This window comes from Erpetoichthys calabaricus, chromosome 1 (assembly GCF_900747795.2).
Source record: "Erpetoichthys calabaricus chromosome 1, fErpCal1.3, whole genome shotgun sequence".
NCBI lineage: Eukaryota > Metazoa > Chordata > Cladistia > Polypteriformes > Polypteridae > Erpetoichthys > Erpetoichthys calabaricus.
Window position 1 is genome coordinate 35059327 of NC_041394.2, and position 14753 is coordinate 35074079.

At 38.3% G+C, this 14753-nt stretch overlaps 1 protein-coding gene across 2 annotated transcripts in view; it reads right to left on the reverse strand.

Annotated features, from left to right (window-relative positions):
- LOC114648537 (metal transporter CNNM3) overlaps positions 1-14636 on the reverse strand; it is a 74429-nt gene extending 59793 nt beyond the window's left edge. For both annotated transcript variants that reach the window (XM_028797628.2, XM_028797635.2), the window contains exons 1-2: positions 13158-14636; positions 650-793 (exon numbers count right to left, since the gene is read on the reverse strand). In XM_028797628.2, the coding sequence (XP_028653461.1) occupies positions 650-793; positions 13158-14508 (1495 nt within the window). In that variant the 5' untranslated portion in view covers positions 14509-14636. The remainder of the gene's footprint in view (positions 1-649; positions 794-13157) is intronic.
- Positions 14637-14753: the final 117 nt, after the last annotated feature.

Here is a 14753-nt window from a genome sequence, read left to right on the forward strand (position 1 = left end):
CCAATCTCCACTGAAAACCAGTACATTTCCCACTAGCCACTCTATTGCTTTGTTTTTGCTAAAAGCCAAAAATCACTCAGCTGGTAACTATTTATTTTGCCTGGAAATTAACATATTGTTAGAGTGGACAGCTTTTTATAAATGTATTTTTTTGATTGTTTAGTTAAAACTGGTGTAAAATAACCCTTCTCCAGCAGACCATGGCTTAATTTTTGGCATACATTATAAATCTAATTGTGCTGTCACCTCTGTCAAAACAAAATTATTTTAAACAGACATGTATTCAAATTAACTACATGTGAAAACCCCAACTTAGAAGCAAATAATGTAATTTATCAAGATGAAAAACAACAGAAAGTCAAACTGTGTAATTGAAACTTTAAAAATATTTATCCATTTTTATACTCCCCCCCCCCCCCCCAGTTTATCCCACTCATAGCAGTGAAACCATATTTGACATAAACAATTGTGCTTATGTCTAATTGATACTTTACAAAATGAACAGAACACCAGAGAGATTAGAGAAACTATTGACAAACAGAAATCTTCCAAACTAGTGAAATCATTAGAACGAATGCCAGTAGTTACAGGAACATGCCCTGTTTAATTCCGGCAACCACTTTAAGGAGAACAATTTAAAGGCACTCACTATAACCATCGGACTCATCCAGGATTTCTGATCGAATGATCTCTTCAATGACATCTTCCAGAGTGACCAACCCCAGCACCTCGTAGAAAGGGTCACCCTCTCCTTCATTGTTTACTTTTTGCACAATTGCCATGTGAGATTTACCTGAAGAAAAAAAAAAAAAGAGAAAGAAAGAAATTACAAGAGGATTCCCTGCTCAGCATCAGTAACAGAGGTTGGATAAGGTTTAAAAACCGGCACTTATTAAAATCGCTTGCAGCCAGTGGAAATTAAGCCTAGTCATGGCTTATCATACCTGAACCACTTGCTTCATGCAAGTCTCAGTGCAGTTTATTCTGCAATATCAGCTTTACTTCTTAAATGGTACAGAGTCAAAACTGACTCACACAACCTTACAGTGCATTATTTTTCACCTGCACCAGGTTATGTTTATTTTTAACATGTGCAATGTGCTCTATGTTGAAGTGACACACATTTATGTGTTGAATTGGGTTCTCTTTTTAGTAAGCTTTTCTGCTATAGAAAGTTTATCATAATCAGAAGCTTATTCTGTCTTGGTCCAGGTAAATAACAGCACCATTGCTCTTTATCGTTCAAAAATCACTGCACCCTACTTTGAGCACCACCTCCATGAGGAATTTGCTTGGTTTAGAAATGTGGCACTCAGTGAGCCTTCTAAATGTTCCCACCCATTTTTAAGCAAAATTCACTCATGGATGTCTCCAGACATATATATATTACAAGTCCAGCTTATTCCTTGAGCAAGGCCCTTAACCTGCAATTTCTCTGTTCTGGGTATGATGATAATCTGCACTCAGCCCTGTAAGCTAGTCCTCCAACTTACAGGGAAAATTTGGGGGTTAGGGGCAGGATTGGCATTCCAGCCACCAAAAAAAACAAAAAAAAAACCTTACATTGTTTCAGTGTGGTGCTGGGGTGTCACCCACTGCACTCAGGTCCCAATCCAGGTGTTTGGCGTGCGGTAGGTGTGGCAACACACTTATCAGCACATGCTCCCAACCTCCATCCCTCCCCCTCTCTCTCTCTCTCTCTCTCTAGCTCAGCGAGACTACATACTATGCCTACTGACTGCTACTTCTTTAGATCATAACGTTAAACAGTGAATTTTAAACTGGTGTATTCATCGTTTTACTAATGTTTAACATGTTACAGATTACACACAAAATTTACTAATGGTAACTAAACTAGATACAACTGAGATCCACACACTCACTTTGTCCAAATGCAGAAATGCACTCTTAATGATGTTACCAAGAAACATTAAGTTTCTGTGGCCCAAGTAAAAAGTCATAAAATACTGATAACACATTTCTCCCATTTATAGCATAGAACACAAAACAAAAAAAAAAAAAAAAAACACATGCCAAGTCCAACTCTTTTGAGGGTATAAAGTTGATACACCTAAACAAATGCAGAAAATAAATTTTGGAATGAAATGGCAACACACTGATCACCTTAATAAAAGGTTCAATCCATATAAGCAATACTTTGGAATCCAATAACAGTCACAGTTGTCGCTGCTTCCTGTACATTACTTTGAATATTTGCCATTTGATCTCTGAAGCATGAACATTAAGTGAATGACAAAAGTTTCAGTGAGACAGTATTAATATTTCATTTGAACATATCCCTATTTTTTTGTACATACTGATTACTCACTTTATGAGCAATGTAAAATGCATAATAAATACCGGGTAGCAATAGCATTAGAGACAGTTAACTATGAGCTTTAGTAACAGATCCAACATTGGAAAAATTCAGTGTTTTGGTATTCAAAAAAATCAAAATCTGCAAATGAATCTCTCAGTGTTCAGCATTATGACACAAATCTGAGAGTCAAACTATGCAAAAGACACAACTGCACACTCAATCTTTACAGTAACTGGTAACACAAAACTCAGCCGACAGGGTCAATAAATACACATTACTATAAACTGCATATTCTGTAAAACCCAGGAGTGTCACAGTAGTTACTGGAGAGAGAGATTGATCAGAGTATTGCAATAGTTTCCATCCCAATATACTATACAAGTACGATTTCTTTGGTTTCTTATATGGAAATTCTGTTTTTATCCCTGACTGCAGAAATTCTGGTAAAAACAGCTATATTGATGTTTAGATTAAACGTTTGTGTTTTTTCATTTTTACAGCGTATCTTGGAACAAAAAGCTTAACATGTAATAAAAAAAATATATATATGAATGAAAATGCTGATACATGCCATAAAATGGAATTGTGTACATTCAAATTATACATTTCAAATATGAAGCATTACATTTTCAATTACAGGCTGACAGCCCTCCTTTAGAGAGATGGGTTCATCTCACAAAGCATCACCCAGCCCTAAAGTTAGATGTGTTGAGAACGTAAAAGAATATTCCTAATGTTGGGTCTTATTGAAATAAATGTGGAAATGATTTTTAGGTAATGAAATAGTGGGGAGGTAATGTCAATTGACCCGATTTGAGACAAGAGTTTTACTTATATGGTATAACAGAATTACACCTTTTTTCACCCCTACAGTCATATTTCAATTTCAGTCAAAAAAAAAAAAAAAAAAAAACACAAACAAATAATATACTGCAGAAATGAAACTCAATACATAACATGCTACAGAACATTTAAAAAGCAATATTATTGTATTGAATTATCCACAGAAAATGATAATCATATTGTGGGGTTCCAAGGGATTCCCAACATTTTAACTAACATGAATAAAACTTTGACTGCTTCACCATTTTAGCATATTTATAACCCAATCATTCTGAATTGGACAGATGAGAAAAATAATTACATCTTAGCAAGTTCTTCATTTTAGGGAAGAAAGATACGGTGGCACACTGTGATCATACAAAAGATATCAATTTGCAAGTAGGTGACTTTGAAAACATACTTCGTCAAGTTTGTAAAAGATGCTTCCATTATTATGCTCCAGGTAAATGAGAAGCACCCCACTGCAGAAAGTGCTTGCAAACACTTCATTCAGATCTTTGAAGGCACTATGCAGTGTTCGTGGTATTACTGAATGAGAAGCAGTTGGATGCTAAGCTACCAAATAAAACATTAATCTTAAGGCATCCAGCGTTAAGATGTAAATTTTGCCAGGTCTTAAAACAAGTGTCTCTGTCTATCTTTATAATATAAAGTCCAACAGCAATATATGTATTTTCACACAGTGCTGAGTGCCCAACTTCTTTTAAAGGAATTAACAGCTGAATTTAGTATAGTCTGTGCTGTGGGTAACGTGCATTGAGCAACACATATCCACAATGTAGGAATCTATATTTAAAAAAGGTTACTGACCTGAATGCACACAATGCAAAAATGAAATCAAACATTGTTGATATTCCAGACAGTAGTTCAGTGATTTAAAAAAAACAAACAAAAAAAAAAACTTTCCGCTATTAAGTTACTTTCATGTGAACTAAAATACCCAGCAATATGGGGTATTTATTCAGTTGCCACTGAACTACAAACTGCATGTGAACTAAAATACCAAGCAGTGTGGGTATTTACTCAGCAGCCATTGAACTACAAATTGCCTAGTCAAGCCTCATATGGTGCAAAGCTATTAAAAAAATTTTCAGAAGGCACAAACCTATGATTGTCCTCTTAAGACTCACCCATAAATGCTCAATGACTTTGCTTTCTGTTAAAGTTTTAGAAATAAAATGAACAAAAAAAGGAAAAGAATATAAAATTCACAATATATAAATATCCTCAAACACTGGGGTAGTGAAGTAAGTGAAGTAAAAACTGGTGTTCACATTTCAGAAGTATAACCTTTAACCCATGGGTATTTTAATACCAATATACAGTATTAACACTTCCTTGTGCAATACAAGTATTCTACTAGACAAATGGATATCAAGTAACCAAAGATAAAATTTACTAAAGTATTACAAAAATGCACCAGGCCATAAGTCCAATAAAACACTCTTGGTTTTATTTTGATATACAGCAGACATTTTCAGGTACAGTCTGTTGAAGGAAGCTTTAGAAATTAGGTCTTAGTGTGTTTTCAGGTCACTGCTTTGCTGCACAAAGAAGTATCAGCCACTTTGCAATCATTTTCTTTAAAACTGGCAGCCAGAAAACGCATGAAATTACTCACGCACAGTATCTGCTTAAAGCGTCTCTTGACTGTTTCTCAGCCTCAGACATTACAGGTTATACTTAATACTACCAGAGTCTTAAAGCATTAAGTTTCTATTTTGGTTTGACAGTTTTTGGTCACTTGGCAGTTATTTATGCAGCCACCATGTACTTTGTTTAGACAACTAAGCACCCTATTTCAGAAATATCAGGGAGGTGGCGTTTCCTAATTTAGGGTGGCCAGTACACCACACATAACTAAATGTTACATTGTTATTCACTTCAGGTGAGATTTGCTCATTGGCCGTTATTAAGCCCTTAATCACAACTTAAAAATGTCCAAAACAGATAAGAACTTTAAACATCAATATTTTACATTTTCTTAAGAAATAACAGCATTTGTGCCTCTATCTTTAATGCCAATTACACTACATGAGTTTTACAGATAGAAGATTAATGTACGGAGGTCACAATATTTTGGAAAACTAAAACTGCCCTGAGAAGTTTTGGGGTAGTCACATAACCTATAATTTCATGCATTTTGTAGTTGTGTAACCTTCAATCCTGGTCCTGGTCCCCTGGCTCCAGGGGATGACATCTAATAACTGCAGTCGTTAAGTTGGTAACCAACTTAAAATGTAGTGTTCCACCAGCCATTGCTGCTCCACAGTCTTGCTAAGCCATAGCCCTCATTCCAAACCTAACAGCAAATAGTCAGATAAGAAAAATAAAATGTGTCAGTAATGTCTGATAGATAAAGCTGTGAAACATGCATAGGGCTTTTCAACAAGAGAGACAAGCAGCATAAACTGGGCGAACAAATTGCTCCAAGTGCAAACAAACATTAATGCTCCACATTGCAGCCCAGTAAATTCACAAAGTCATGTAATGAGGGCAGTAACTGAGGGACTTTGCACTGGCACTTCACAGTGCTACAAACACCTTGCAACATCTTAAGAGCAAAGTAACATATCATATATACAGCACATCTAGGGAGTAAGACTAAGAACTGAGTACAATTAGGGATGCACGATAATATCGGATTTATATCTGTATCGGCAAATAATGGGTTAAAATAATTTTATCTGCATCGGACCGATGACTAAATTTGACCGATATTTCGAATCGATATTGAGGACGCATTCACTGTGTTCCAGATGTGCCAGACATTTAGGTGACGCTGAGTTACTGTGTGAAAATGTCTGTGGTGTGGAAGTTTTTCAAAGTGAGTGAGAGCGACATACAGTAAAATACGCCATTTGCAACACTTGTTCGACTAATGTTTTCCATGGAGGGACCAGTGTGCGAAATTTCAATACCACCAACTTAATTACACACTTGAAGACACACCATCCTGACAAGTATACAGAATTCGTCACAGCAAAAGAGGAGAATCCTGCGCCACCGCGCACAAAATCAAAAACTGCAGTTGCTCAACGTGTTGATCAGTTATTTGAAAAATCAAAAGATATTTGATAAAGATAACCCTAAAGCTCAAACAATTACTGCAAAGGTGATTTAATTTATTGCTCTGGATGATCAGCCATTTTCTGTTGTAGAAGATACAGGATTTCAAAGGCTGCTTCAGCATCCCCAGTTGCCGTTATTTTTTCTGACATAGTGCTTCCAGAGTTACATAAGATTGTGGAAAGTCATGTGCACAAACTCCTTGCTGAAGATGTCACAGCCATAAGCTTTACCACTGATATATGGACATCTGATACGAGTACTATTAGTATGCTTAGTTTAACTACTCAGTGGATCGACCACAAGTTTGAATTGCAGAAAGCAATCTTGCACGCCCAAGAATGCTCTGGATCACACACGGGTGCTGCTCTCTCTGTAGCATTTAAAAGAATGTTTGAAACATGGAAAATACCCAAAGAGGATGTTCATGTAGTATTAGGAGACAACGCACACAACGTTGCAAAGGCTATGGAGGAATGTGGGATCCCAAGTTTGCCATGTATGGCTGATACTTCACAGCTTGCCGTGAACGACGGCGTACTATCCCAGCGCAGCATCTCGCATACAATAGTGATCGACAGAAAAATAGTTGGTCACTTTAAGCATTCACAATTAGCCAACTTGCATCTCAAAACTATACAAACTGAACTTGGTATGCAGCCAAAAATGCTTCAACAAGACGTTTTGACTAGATGGAACAGCACATTCTATATGCTGCAAAGCTTGCTGGAGCAGAAAAGAGCCCATGGGGCTTATACCTCCAATTTTCAGTTACCTGCAACTAACGCCTAATCAGTGTGGTTTGATCGAGAACATAATCACACTCCTTGCTCCATTTGAACAACTGACAAAAGAAATTTGCCAGTCTGAAGCCTTGGCTTCTAACATTATTCCCTCAGTTAATGCTTTAAAACGACTGTTAACTAAAAGCGCTCATACTGACTTTGGAGTGAAAACTAGTAAAAACGCTCTCTTGGAGGATGTAAACAATCATTTCATTGAGATTTACACAGAACCCATGTACTGTGTTGCCACTATTGTCGACCCGAGATACAAAGAGCGCTTTTTTGATGCAGATGTAAAATCACTAGCACTCAAAATGTTGCAATCTCAGATGGAACTTGCATCAAACAAAATGCAAACAAGTGAATCACAGATAGATTGTCCACAACAGAAAAGGGCCAAGATAAATGAAGAAGTGGCATACACGCTCTTCAAAATGTACAACGAAATTCTTGAAGAGAACACAGTGATGCCTCGGGAAAACAGCCAGATGACAACAGAGGTGAATTATAATAATAACAAAAAAAAAATGCTCTGTGGAGATCTTTACAACATTGTTTTAAGTAAATAACTTGGGCTGTCAGATCGAATTTCAGTATTCTAACATAATTCAAATGGCAAGAAAGAAAAATGGCAACCGAATGTTAAAGAGTGGTTGTTGGTTTTATCTCGCACTAACTTTGGCTTCATGTTAATTAAGACGTGCTGGACACTACTGTGGGATTTTACAGATCTGTTTTTAGCACGTAACTTTTTAGGATCAGCCTATACGTGTTTCTGAATTGTTAACCCATATTGTTATTAGTCATTAGTTAAACGGTCGGCATCTTCGGTGTTAAACACACCCATTTTAAAGATCGCTAGTTTTCATCAAACGACTGAACCAACTATAGCCTATGCTTCTTTGCTTCATATTTTTGTTTGGTGTGTGTTAACTAAATAGTTTCGTAAATATACACTTAAACTCATTTTACTGCTAAATAATTGATTATAATACACAAAATACTTAAGACCACCACAAAGTAACATTTAATACACTTCTTTCATTTGTAAAACACGTAAAGGGTCACAATGTTTCAGTTTATTTACTGTAAAAAAAATAGACACGGGGATATAAGGTCCTCTGGCCTTTAGGGGAAAAAAAGACAAAAGTGACTGCATTTACTTTGTTTGAGCAATCACTGACAATTTTGTTCGTTTTTCTTTTAAACATTGTTGTTAGAAAGTGCCAGTGCAGTGCGTGTCTTATTTCTCTTTGTGTTGCTTTTTGTGGGAGAGACAATCACATTCATGGAAGCCACTGTTTTCACCCGAGTCTCTTAAGCAATACTGAGCAACTTGTAAGCAGATCATGATCTACAGTAAAAAAGCAAAAATATTAATAAAATATTTCAAAAAAAAAAAAAAAAAAAAACCAGCAAATACAATATAGACATGCATTCAATTCAAATGCCATATACTTATTTTTATTGTAAGGATTCTAATCTTAATCTGACAGCACTGGTAAAAGTCAAAATGCAGATCTATCTTTTAGATATGAAAGATGACACAGAATATAATGCTGTATATGTATGCATGCTACTCGGCAGGTGCAGGGATTTCTTTCTGAAGCACCAATTCCGAGGAATGAAAATCCACTGAAATACTGGAACAACTGGAGTCGGTTTCCTACCATTGCCAAAGTAGCATGCAAGTTCCTGTCAGCCCCATGTACTAGCGTGGACAGCAAGAGATTATTCAGTTTGGCTTCTAATGTGATCAATGAAAAGAGAAACAGAATTTCCTGCGACAAGGCAGAGATGACCTTGTTCATTAAAAAAAAAAAAAACTCCCCATCATGCTTAAATAAAAAAGAATAAGCCTCCAGAAAAAAAAATTTTTTCTTTACTGTTATACGCTTTTCTGTTTTTTAAAATTATAGATTGGTTAGATTTATTCCATCAAAAAGAAAGAAAAAAAGTATTTTGTACTATTTAATACTGCAGACTGCAAAACAAAGGATCAGGTAGCCAGCCAAATGTGGTTGAGTAGAAGCCATTATAATGATAGTAAATAATCTGCAAAAGTTGTTATTCTTAAGTGGTATTGCTTATTTCATTGTACATTTTACCATTTTTTTCAGTTTTCATTTTTTAGATTATTGTTGAATTTGTTGTATTTGTTCCATCAAAAAGAAAGAGAAAAGTGTTATTTACAGCAACAACCTGCAACACTGTTCCCATATAACCAACAGGTAGCAGATAGCATTTGTTTTTAATGATTGAATGTGGTGTGTAAAATTCTTATACAAATAAATGTTCACTTTGTAATTCTTGTCCACACAGATCAAGTCTCATTTTTCTCTATCTTATAACTATGTATATCGACATCGGTATCGGCAGATAAGTACATAGACCATTATCGGCTATCGGCACAAAATTCACATATTTGTGCATCCCCAAGTACAATAATACAAAATAAACATGTACATTGTTTTTGGTTTTTCTTTTTATATCATATAGTGTTGACCAAACACAAACACACCTGCTGCTATATCAAACAAATCAGGACATTAGAAAACTTCTTATTGATTGTATTCATTTACATACTGCTGTGATTTTATTGCTAAAAATCAGACCATGATTAACATAACTAAAGACTGTTGTACTGAAATAATCCTGCATTTTCATATTTGACTTGCCATTACTGGTTTTTTTTTTTGTTTGTTTTTTTTAGGTGCACAACTTTCCAAATACTGAGAGAATTTTTAGGAAAGATGAAAGATAGCATAAAGCTTTGTGTTTTTTTGGTTTCTAAAATTTGTATAAATACACACACACACCTTTGCTTAACCTCCATTTAACTTTTATATATATACAAAGCTTAAAGTTTGTGTACCCGGAAAATGAAAGCAAGGTAAAAGACAACATTTTGGCTGTGTTGCTTTGCAACCTAAAATGTAAATGCACACAAAAATATTTTCTTCAGCTTTATTTACTCGATGAAACCTATACTACCCAAGTCAAAGATATATAAGCAACAGTTCAGAAAAATAATAAAAAAAAAACAACAAGGATCACCAAGATTGATAAAGAATTATCCCCCAAACAAACAATACCCAATAAGGTGTAAGTAATAACCTTCTCCATTGCACACCAAGGTAATTGGCTTCCACCTGTGATCCACTGTAACATTGTGATTAGTTTAGCATAGCAGCAGCTATTCCTGGAGCATTCCAGTGCTTCGTAGTTCAACTGAAAGCAAACAATTGACTATGGGAGGCAAGACATTTTCAAAAGACCTCAGGGATAAATTGTGGACAACCACAAGTCAGGAGTTGAATACAAAGAGATTTCAAAAGCTTCATCAATCCCTAGGAGCACAGGAAAGTCCATAAATAAGAAGTGGAAAGTGTTTTGTACTACTATGACCGTCCCCAGATCAGTCAGTCCCTTCAAACTGGATGGAAGAGTGATGAGGAAATTGGTCAAAGAGACTACATAGAGGCCTATAGCAACTCTGAAGGAGTTACAGGACTTTACAGCAAAGAGTGGTCATTGTGCGCATATGACAACAATTATCATAAGCACTCCACAAATGTGGCTTGTACGGGAGAGTTGTAAGAGAAAAGCAACTCCTCAAGAAAGGCCACATTAAGTCTCATTTGAGCTTTGCCAAAACACACCTTGAAAATTCTGAGGTCAAGTGGAATAAGATGTTAGGGTCAGATGAAACCAAAATCTAACTATTTGGCATCAACACCAAATGATACACCTAGTGGAAAGTCAATACAAGTCACCATCCAAAATACACTATACCTACAGTAGATCACAGAGGTGTTAGCATCTTGTTGAGGGATTTTTTTCTTGACAGCAGGGACTGGGGCACTTGTCGGAGTAGAAGGAAAAATGGATGGGGCAAAATACCATCAAATTCTTGAAGAAAACCTACTGCCCTCTGCCAGAAAGTTGAAAATGGGAAGAATGTTCACTTTTCAACATCACAATGACACACATAGCAAAATTGACCACAGTGAATAAAGGACAAAAAAAGTGAATGTCCTTGCGTAGCCTAGAAAGAACTCAGACTTAAACCCTACTGAAAATCTGTGGAATGATTTGAAGTTTAACAGTCTACCAGCAGTCACCTTCCAGTTTAACTGAGCTTGAACAGTTCTGTAAAGATAAGTGAGCAAATATTGCTTATTCTAAATAAGCAAAGTTGGTACAGAGGTATCCCAACAGACTCAAGGCTGTAATTCAAGATAAAGGTGATTCCACAAAGTACTAACATGGGAGTGTGATCCTTTATTAAACTTTGGAAAAATAATAAATAAAAAACAAAGTGTTGCTTAATCCTTTATTAAACTTTGGAAAAATAATAAATAAAAAACAAAGTGTTGCTTATATATCTTTGACTAGAATGTAACAGTGTGCACTGAGTAAATAAAGCTGAATGTGTGCAGGTTTTCAATTTAGGCTGTAAAGAAACAAAATGTGAATATTTCCAAAGTGGGTGATTCTTTTCCATGCCCACCCTATATCTTTATAATCTATAATTTGAAAGTTATAGTTGATTAATCTTTTACTACACAAAAATGAGAGTGTCTGTTGCAAATAAAATTAATCTTCCTGCTTTATTTATTAACATCTATAACCCTACTGACACTATAAAGCACCAACCAACTATTGCTTTTTTAATACTTCTAGTTCTCATCTAACCTTGGGACAAAGTATAAAGTTTTGAGAGGTCTGCTTTAAAATATCATTCTCTATTACTGGTTAACTTTTTCCCTATATCCTTAAATATATTGAACATGTACTTAGTGAGCAATATGGGGACACAATGGTAAGCAATTCTGTTTCACAGACCTCAATATCCTTGGTTCAAATCACCAAAAAAAAAGAAAAAAGAGTGTGTGCATGTTTGCCTCCTACATCGCCAAACACATGCATGTTAGATTAACTGGCAATTCCGAACTGGTCTGTGTTTGAGTGTCAGTGAGATGTGTGTGTGTGTGTGTGTGTGAGAGAGAATGGGCACTGTAATGGACTAGTGCACTGTCCAGGTTTGGTTTTCTGCTTTGAACACGTTCTAGTTTACACAGCAATGAACTGGAAGAAGCAGATTTAAAAATATTTGATAAGAGCTATCTGTCCAATTAAGAACTTTAACAGCACTGATAATGAAAGGCTAAAAAGATTTTATACAGGTATGCTTCTTCCAAAAATGACCAGTACACTTCACAAGACAAAGACATCAACACCAAAGTAGCACAAAGGTCAAGCAGTAAAATCATTTGCTCACTGCCACAGAGTTTAACAGATTAAGCCATGTATAGTTCCATATGCCCCCTAGGACCATCTATGAGGTCCAGGCAGAATGTTAATGAAAATTTAGAATTCCTAAACCCTGCATTTTTCACTATATTTCATCCCAAATAGTAGACAGCTCAGATTACCATATTGAAACAATTAAAAAACATCTCTATCTATTATCACACCAATTGTCATCATGTTGTTAACATATTATATGCACAAAACCTGAAGGATAATGTATAAAATAAGGTCCTACAGCTTGAACACTAAGCGGACAATGAGGGGTAAAAATAAACTAGATCCAATGAATTTACAAGAAAATAAACATTCTGGAAGAAAAAGTTCTAAGGGTAAAAGTGACACTAGAGTGGACCTATGCCATTATGCCTCGAATCTGTTTTGAGGCTAGTCAATTCAGTAAGTATATAAACCCAGTATTATTAGTTACTTGGCAGACAACCTTGCCCAAGGCAAATATCTGTGAGATACAACTGGTTACATTTTTTATCCAGTTGGAGTACAGACAGGTGAAGTGACTTGGTCATCATCACTGCTTCAGTAGCGGGAAGTGAACCCACAACCTCAGGGTTTTATGTCCAAAGTCTCAAATACCTTGCCACATTGCCATTACAATTATAGCCATATCCTGTGCACAGAATATTGTTCACTCTGGGTCCACATTGTAGCCTGTCCTCGCTACCTCTGCGTGACCGATTTAACACTGTAACTAAACTAATATCTGATTGCTCATCTCATCCACGCACTGGCCAGCTCTACAAATATGAGATTAACCGTCCCTGCCTTTAGCAAGCACTGAACTGGAATTGCCCCGCTCTTCCACTCACCCTTTTTGAACTCCTCCAGCATAGCGTCCAGTTTGGTGTCGTTGAAGACAAAGTGCAAGGGGTGATTATAGAACTTTGTAATGGTACTCAATGGAGTGCAGTCATCGGGGTCCACCAAGGCCAAGTCTTTTACATACAAGATGTCCACGATGTTTGTGCGTTCGTCCTCGTACACTGGCACTCGGGTGTAGCCGCTCTGCATGATTTCGGACATGGTGCCGAAGTCCAGGACGGCCACCGAGCTGAGCATGAAGCAATCCTTTAGGGGTGTCAGGATATCCTCCACCGTCTTGTACCGCAGACTGCCCCGGCTAAACTCCTCCTTGACGAACTCATTGTACGGATCGCTAGAGCGCATCAGGTCCACAATCTTCTCCCGCACGTAGCAAGTACTCACGTCCCTACGAAGAGTCAAATCCAGCAAGAGCCCCAGCGGACAGGACAGCGGGCAGGTGAACACCATACTGGCTTGGGCAAGCCAGGTGATGCCCGGGGCCAAGCGAAACCCATAGCGGGAGCACAGTATATGAGGGATTAGCTCCGCAACGAAGAACAGCATGAGTCCACTGATGAACACTGCGGGGACCGTGGAACCGAGGACGCGGTAGGTTAGGACCCCTAAGGCGGTGTGGCCCAGGGCGCCTAGCAGTAACAGGGCGCATAGCAAGAAGTTTCCCCGCCGGCGTACAGGCTCCAGACGTTTGGCACACTTTTTCTCTTTCTCGGAACCGCATGAGCGCAGCACATACAGCTCGAGCGGGTCCAACCACAACAGACTCAGGTGGACGCTCTTGAAGACGGCCGAGGCAAGCAGCAGCAGCGCGACGAACAGGGCAAGGAGCCAGAGAGGATGAGGCGGCGGGGGCTCAGGCTCCTGCTGGACAAAAAGTACGTTGTGGCCCGGAAAAGACTTCCACTTGCCCTCCTGTTCTAGGCGGGTGCACAGGTGATACACGTGAGCCACATCGGCACCGGTAACTCGCACCAGGACCAAAGCGGAGTCCGAGCGACCCCTACTTTCCACGGAGCTTTCCAAATGGAAAGTGGCCGAACTTCGCAGTTTGGCATCGTGACACGGGTCAGATTCCGAGGGAACGCCGCCACCACTACCACTAGCGAAGGCCAGCCACGGCCAACTCGCATTGAGCAGGTTGGAACCGTACAATCGGAGTGTGAAGGTAGTGTTGGGGTCTGAAAGGACCACCCCTGTCCGCAAAGACGCCACCGGCCCCGGATTCTCTAGCCGGACCCCCAAAACCTGGACGGGGAGCGGGGTACAGCAAACGAGCCGGGAGGCGGAGATGTACACAGCCAAGAGGCAGAGGCAAACAGCCGCCGAACTCACCACCATATTGGAGCTAGGCAGCTGGCCTCTGAGTTCACGTGACCGCCCCTCTCACTGCCACAGATTAGCGGCCCCGTAAACGCCCGGCCTCGAACCCATGCTGAAACTGGAACATCTGCGCCCGCCATTTTGGCTCTTATACCTTTCAGCGCCGCCGTACTCGACCGATTTACACAGATCCATAATGGCAACAGTTTCATGTTACCCAGCCTCTCCAGGAACTGGCCAATCATGAGGAAACATTGAACTTA